Below are 7863 nucleotides of genomic sequence, written 5' to 3' on the forward strand. Positions count from 1 at the left end.
ATAAGCAAATGACAATTTTTTACACCGTATATCCAAAGGCATCTCACCTGCCTCCACCAGTAAGGCACATACAGACGTTGATTTAAATGGACCAATACATATCCTTAAAGCTATATACTGGATTCTGTCCATCTTCTGAAGCCAAGTCTTTGCCGCTGTTCCATAAACTAGACGCCAGAAAAAAAAGAATGGACTTGAGTTGGTGCCCTTCTAAATACAACCACAGGAGGTCACTCAAAACATTCTGTATTTTTGTACTTTGCCGTTTTTATAGCTCCAAGGCGTCCTCTTTGGGCCATACAAAAACCCCGGTGTGTGTGTGTGTGTGTGTGTGTGTGTGTGGTGTGTGTGTGTGTGGTGTGTGTGTGTGTGTGTGGTGTGTGTGTGTGTGGTGTGTGTGTGTGTGGTGTGTGTGTGTGTGGTGTGTGTGTGTGTGTGTGTGTGTGTGTGTGTGTGTGTGTGTGTGTGTGTGTGTGTGTGTGTGTGTGTGTGTGTGTGTGTGGTAGGTGTGTGTGCATCGGCACAGAAAGAATTGTATTTTAGACATCGTATCACTTTTAATGGTTTTTTATAACAGAATACTCATATACAACATCAATGTGTGTAGACAGATTACTCATATACAACATCAATGTGTGTAGACAGAGGCCACAACCAACACTAACCTATAGAGAAATTATTTATACCTTATAAAACAGTCAATAATCTGCCTTAAACCAAATTATACACAAATCAAAGCCACCAAACTGTGATACACGATTTATTGATTACTTATTAAATATGTCATAGAAGGCAAGTACCCAGAACGATTTATACAGCCAGTCCCAACAGCAGAGAGCCCGCACTTATCTATATTTGATTTGTACCTGCTGCTGCAAAGCATATACACTATGAAAAAAATGTCCTGATTATGATACAGTGAAGAATAAAGTGCCTCAATCAAAATGAAAGTAGCAAACATGACATGAAAAACAAACGCTCATCTCCTATTATGGAGGCTCATAGATCATTCTGCCTGGATTGGTCCTCTGTAGCTCAATTGGTGGAGCACGGCACTTGTAACGCCAGGGTAGTGGGTTCGATCCCCGGGACCACCCATACATAAAAATGTATGCACACATGACTGTAAGTTGCTTTGGATAAAAGCGTCTGCTAAATGGCATATTATTATATATATTATATTATATTGTGAGTGACTGAGATATACTTTATGGTGCAGACAGTGAGAGTGATGAGCAACACGTTTGTGATGACCTAGCCTGAATGTTTAATCCACGGTAAGTGGTTCTCTTGAGGTGTGACCTAAGTTCCCCAAATGGGAAGCGCTAATGCCAGGTTTCTGTCGGTACAGAGTGAGCCTGTGCTTGAGCGCTTGTATCAGAGATGTATCAGACCCCAACCAGAGCCATGTATATAGAGAGCTGGGAACGTTGAATATTGTCTAATTCTAGACATAGCGTTATTTAAATATGTAATGTTAATGGAGAGCTAACATGGCTGAATGTTGTAGTGTCGTGTAAATGCGTCATAATACAGAGACCTGAAATGTCCCGACTCTCTAAAATGTGGCTCTGATTCCAACATCAACAGTCCTTAGTAAGTTTGTTCTGGAGTGGTACAATCCAGAAAATATCCATCCCACCACAGAGCAGGCAGAGGGACTGAAGCGCACACCCATCTCTAACAATTGTTTACAAAAACGTAGATTAGAATATGCATGTTGACTTGCACGCCTAGACACACGCATTCATATGCACGCACAAAGACCTGCAGAACAGAAGCGTTGGCTGCAGTCTGTTTGTGAGGGTGGTTTTGGATTAATGATATGTCTATGTCTCTCTCCGGATGTGAGCTAAAAAAAACAACAACAAAAACACAAGTGCTATTTGTTTTCTGAGTGGAGATCAGAAAATACTTCCTAACACCTCTTGGCATGTTTGTTTTTTTACCAGGGGTAAGATTTATTAACCTTTACTAACCAGGTCTAATCCCTGGTTTAGGTACTACTTTAAAAACTACAAGGGTACAGACATGGGTCATTCTAGAACATGAGCAGAAGAACGTATTTTGAAACATAGGGATGAGACCACTTAACTTTTCTCCAGGGCCGTTCCAGGACAACCCTGTATTCAAGAACACCAGAAACAGAGTGACGTAATCAATCCGGCCGGACGGACCAGTCTCCAGATCACACCAGTCCAGAAGGTTTTTACACCAGACCCAACCAAGTCCAGCTTAAGGTGGGTCCACAACTGTACAGTTCAACTAAGAACGGTCACATGACCTGATGATCCAACAGGGTTCTAACCAGGAATGCCCATTTATAGGGCAGCTATGGTAACCTGTTTCAAAACAAGATGCTTTAATAAGCCATCTGCACCCGATAACTGGAAGAAAAGAGCAGCTGGCAAAGCTAACTGTCAGATAGCATTCATAACAGCAGGCCTACAAGCTTTCTGTTAGTCCTTAGAGGAGCAGACGGATGCCGTCCTTGTCTCGCTCTCTGTCTCGCTCTTGCATCGATACTGAGAAGATGCCTCCATCTTGTTCTCAGAGATGGTTGTGTTGTCTTGTCTTGTCCAGAGTCTTCTTGAGGACATTGAAATAGTGTTTGTTTTTTTCCTGCAGCGTAGAAACGCACCATATAGAACCACATGCAGCAGAGCTCTCTGCACATCAAGCCCATTCAGTAACATCTGGGTGAATGGAGCTCTTCCATCCAGCCCAGTCTAGTATTCATAGATCTATTTAGCTGAGGGACTGGCCCAGCCCTGCTCTCTGCTCAGAGCCTATAGGTCTAGTAGATGAAGGTGAAGAGGCAGTCCTGTTGGGGGTCCGGGGGCTGGTCCAGAGGGGTGGAGGGGTACAGGGGCAGGTGGGGGAAGTACTGGGAGAGGGTAGGCATGGGAGGGGCGCTCACACTGTAGGCCTTCAGGGACGACAAGCCGTTAAGCACCGCCACATCCAGGAAGGATACATGGAGGGCAGAAGAAGAGGGGTCAGTGGAGGCTAGGGATCCCATCCTCTCTATATCCCCAGTCCCAGAGGCGATTGTGAGGACCTGCTCCGGGTGTGGGGCCCCCTGGGCAGCGCTGTGGACCCTCAGCCTACGGAGACCGAACAGGGCCAGGTACTGGGTGGGGATGGCCAGGGACCCGGGTCCACAGTAGGACAGGCGCAGGTCTGGCACCACACTCCCGCTCAGCAGCTCTGTGAGGACCCAGGGCTCTCTGAGCCACATGGTCAGGCTGCCCTGCTCCCTCAGGCCCCCAGGGGTCAGCTCTGAGTACGACACGGTTCGGCAGCTGCACAGCAGGTTGGCCAACGCCTCGTCACAGTCCTGGATGTGGGCGGAGCAGCTGCAGTTCCGCAGGCTGTTGCCGTGGGTGACACTGTCGAAGAGCAGGGTGCTGTTGCCGCGGGTGACACTGTCGAAGAGCAGGGTGCTGTTGCCGGGGCCCGTGGTCGAGGCAACGGTTGAGGGGAGGAGTAGAACCCACAGAGTCCACAGTAGCCATGGCAACAGGGCAGTGGGGCGGCGACAAGAGGAGGCCCTGTTTAGAGACATCGCCACGGCAGCCAAATGGACTACATCTTCACCGAGTGGATATCCTGAAGCCTGTAAGCAAATCTGTAGGATGGGGGGGAAAGTTATGCACGTTTTTAAAGAGCAAAGTGTACTTTAAAATATATTTCAACATAATATAGACACCAAGACAAATAAAAAACAAAGCAAAATGGAAACCAAGACAAATCCTACCAGTGGGGGAAAATGTGTCAGATTGCCCTCTGCCTCTGTCACAGAAGAACACAATCATACTCACTCGCTCAGAATAGCACATGATCCATAGCTGCTCTGTCCTACAGTAACATAGCTGCTTCTGATTCACGTCTCCAGTTTATTGGTTGGAGGTCTGTGAGAGACAGCCAACTGAATTCAGCTCTTTTTATTCCAGGCCAGTCCAGGTTCCGTCCCACGGACGTAATTGAGCCACTTATTTTTTTGCTCTCCAACTTTATTGTGGAGAGCTCCTTCCAGGGCTACTGCGGATGGCATACGACTGTCTGTAAAAATGCCTGCACTGTGCTGCAGCAAAGGCAGAGGCCAGACACATTAAAACTGGCAGGAAAAATAAAACACTGCCTCTTTCTTTCCCCATCGAGGAGCGGAGGAAAAGTGGGATGAATAAGTGGTCTTGACTTCCAGAAGCACTTTTTCCCCTCTTTTCTTTTTTTTCTAAAGGAGAGGACTTTCCGTTGTAATTGGCATCACAGTTGGACAAAATGTACTTAGTTGTCTGAAACATGTCTTGAAAAAAAGAAGGATGTCTCTGGTCACAAAGAATCCTATTTATTTATCTCTTATATAACCAGCATTTAGCGCTGAGGAGGGCTTCAGTTGCCAATACAGTGCCAGGCTGGCAGACTAAGTAAGAGGATTGGCCATGTTGTTCCCACTCCTCAGCCTAGCATCAAACACCTCTTATCCATCACAAAGCATCAAGACATTCTCAGTCTTTAAACAGAATATACCAACCTAAACTAAAAGCTCAGCAGCCGTGTCTCCACACAACATTGTGTCAACTTACTCCCTCTCTGTGCTGAGTGTCTGGCTGCTCCCAACTCCTGCTCCATGCAGCCTCTGTATCCTTCAGTCACCGGATCCCTGCTAAGTACACAGACCACAGCCCAGTCTGCATTACCGGAGCCCAAGCTCTATAGACTACTGTTCTGTTCCATTCCTATACAGACCACAGCCCTGACTCACAGGTCTGCAATACTATAGAGCCCAGTGCAGCTCTATAGACTACTGTTCTGTTCCATTCCTATACAGACCACAGCCCTGACTCACAGGTCTGCAATACTATAGAGCCCAGTGCAGCTCTATAGACGACTGTTCTGTTCCATTCCTATACAGACCACAGCCCTGACTCACAGGTCTGCAATACTATAGAGCCCAGTGCAGCTCCATAGACTACTGTTCTGTTCCACTCCTTTACTGTCCCAGTCCCACTCATCCTCCTCTCCTTGTTCCCTTCTTCCCTTCCCCTCCCTTCATTTCTCCCAGCTCCAGCTGCTGGAGAGGGGGAGGGAGAGGGGGGGGGGGGGGGGGGGGGGGGGGAGGTGGAGGGAGGAAGGTGGCTGCTGGTCCAGTCAGCTATGAGGAGCGGCGCAGAGCATTCCTCTGACATCATGTTCCGTATGCGGCCGCAAGCACCCAACCAAATCCTCCCTCTCCCTCTCTTTCTCTGCCTCTCCAAATCCCCTCTCCTTCTTCCTCAAAATCTCATTTTCTGTTTGAGACTGTCATGTATACACACACACACAGACACTCAGACATCAGGCAATTTGACACATTCCCATAGGATAAATGAGACAAGATGTGGCTTGATTATTAAAAGCATGGCTACTTACAGGGAGCGCGCTGGCGGCAGTCAGGGAGGCATGTGCTTCTCAGACGTTAGGCTTTAGCTCCACTCCTGACGCAGCGACTTAGCCTTCCACATTTGTTGGCAGACCCAGTGGAACTCCTCACCCGTCAAGCAGACGCAAAGGGGGAAAAACAGTCAGCCCAGAGAGAAGCGCAGCGGGGGTGACAGAGAGAGGGGAAGAGTGAGAGAAGGAGAGGAGAAAGAAAGAGAGAGGACTTCCTCTGAACACGGGATAGCACGGACAGTCTTCAGTGATGACATGAGACACAAATACCCAATTTTCTCCTCATGTCACTTGCTTTCACTCCCTCCCTCTCTCCTTTCACTCCCTCCCTCCCTCTCTCCTTTCACTCCCTCCCTCCGTCTCTCCTTTCACTCCCTCCCTCTCTTCTTTCACTCCCTCCCTCTCTCCTTTCACTCCCTCCCTCTCTCCTTTCACTCCCTCCCTCTCTCCTTTCACTCCCTCCCTCCCTCTCTCCTTACACTCCCTCCCTCCCTCTCTCCTTACACTCCCTCCCTCTCTCCTTACACTCCCTCCCTCCCACATCCTCTCCATGTCAGTGATTTTTCTCAAGCTGCCATCTGCTGGTGGAATATAGTAGGCCTACTACTAAACAAACTTTTACCATTCAGACTAATACAGATTACTTACACTGTTAAAATGATCATATCTATCTCATCATGTTATTTAAATACCATACATTTAATCTGAAATGTTTTTAACTAATACAAGCTGCAAAATAATCCTTTGAAAAACTATGATGACTTGGATTTTAAAGAGGAGTATGTTGGCGTGGTGCAGGGTAATGGGAGTACACAGTGGTCTCTCCAGGATGGGTAATGGGAGTATACAGTGGTCTCTCCAGGATGGGTAATGGGAGTACACAGTGGTCTCTCCAGGATGGGTAATGGGAGTACACAGTGGTCTCTCCAGGATGGGTAATGGGAGTACACAGTGGTCTCTCCAGGATGGGTAATGGGAGTACACAGTGGTCTCTCATGGGTAATGGGAGTACACAGTGGTCTCTCCAGGATGGGTAATGGGAGTACACAGTGGTCTCTCCAGGATGGGTAATGGGAGTACACAGTGGTCTCTCCAGGATGGGTAATGGGAGTATACAGTGGTCTCTCATGGGTAATGGGAGTACACAGTGGTCTCTCCAGGATGGGTAATGGGAGTACACAGTGGTCTCTCATGGGTAATGGGAGTACACAGTGGTCTCTCCAGGATGGGTAATGGGAGTACACAGTGGTCTCTCCAGGATGGGTAATGGGTGTACACAGTGGTCTCTCATGGGTAATGGGAGTACACAGTGGTCTCTCCAGGATGGGTAATGGGAGTACACAGTGGTCTCTCCAGGATGGGTAATGGGAGTACACAGTGGTCTCTCATGGGTAATGGGAGTACACAGTGGTCTCTCATGGGTAATGGGAGTACACAGTGGTCTCTCCAGGATGGGTAATGGGAGTACACAGTGGTCTCTCCAGGATGGGTAATGGGTGTATACAGTGGTCTCTCCAGGATGGGTAATGGGAGTACACAGTGGTCTCTCCAGGATGGGTAATGGGTGTACACAGTGGTCTCTCCAGGATGGGTAATGGGAGTACACAGTGGTCTCTCCAGGATGGGTAATGGGTGTATACAGTGGTCTCTCCAGGATGGGTAATGGGAGTACACAGTGGTCTCTCATGGGTAATGGGAGTACACAGTGGTCTCTCCAGGATGGGTAATGGGAGTACACAGTGGTCTCTCCAGGATGGGTAATGGGAGTACACAGTGGTCTCTCCAGGATGGGTAATGGGAGTACACAGTGGTCTCTCCAGGATGGGTAATGGGAGTACACAGTGGTCTCTCCAGGATGGGTAATGGGAGTACACAGTGGTCTCTCATGGGTAATGGGTGTACACAGTGGTCTCTCATGGGTAATGGGAGTACACAGTGGTCTCTCCAGGATGGGTAATGGGAGTACACAGTGGTCTCTCCAGGATGGGTAATGGGTGTACACAGTGGTCTCTCCAGGATGGGTAATGGGTGTACACAGTGGTCTCTCCAGGATGGGTAATGGGTGTACACAGTGGTCTCTCCAGGATGGGTAATGGGAGTACACAGTGGTCTCTCCAGGATGGGTAATGGGAGTACACAGTGGTCTCTCCAGGATGGGTAATGGGAGTATACAGTGGTCTCTCCAGGATGGGTAATGGGAGTACACAGTGGTCTCTCATGGGTAATGGGAGTACACAGTGGTCTCTCATGGGTAATGGGAGTACACAGTGGTCTCTCCAGGATGGGTAATGGGAGTACACAGTGGTCTCTCCAGGATGGGTAATGGGAGTACACAGTGGTCTCTCCAGGATGGGTAATGGGAGTATACAGTGGTCTCTCCAGGATGGGTAATGGGAGTACACAGTGGTCTCTCTAGGAGTACACAGT

The 7863-nt window shown here is 48.4% G+C and overlaps 1 protein-coding gene across 1 annotated transcript; it reads right to left on the reverse strand.

Moving 5' to 3' along the window:
• Positions 1-1930: 1930 nt before the first annotated feature.
• Positions 1931-5700, reverse strand: LOC311120631 (exosomal polycystin-1-interacting protein-like). Its single transcript, XM_084195212.1, has 2 exons — positions 5416-5700; positions 1931-3631 (listed from the first exon to the last, which is right to left on the reverse strand). The coding sequence occupies exon 2, from the start codon at positions 3566-3568 to the stop codon at positions 2798-2800; it is 771 nt and encodes a 256-aa protein (XP_084051338.1). The 5' UTR covers positions 3569-3631; positions 5416-5700; the 3' UTR covers positions 1931-2797.
• Between the last annotated feature and the right edge of the window lie 2163 nt (positions 5701-7863).

Source organism: Coregonus lavaretus, assembly GCF_964263955.1.
Source record: "Coregonus lavaretus genome assembly, contig: HAP1_SCAFFOLD_2330, whole genome shotgun sequence".
Classification (NCBI taxonomy): Eukaryota; Metazoa; Chordata; class Actinopteri; order Salmoniformes; family Salmonidae; genus Coregonus; species Coregonus lavaretus.

Excerpts from the sequence above, each read along its gene's own strand:
- LOC311120631 (XM_084195212.1), bottom strand. The coding sequence starts at position 3,568 with ATGTCTCTAAACAGGGCCTCCTCTTGTCGCCGCCCCACTGCCCTGTTG.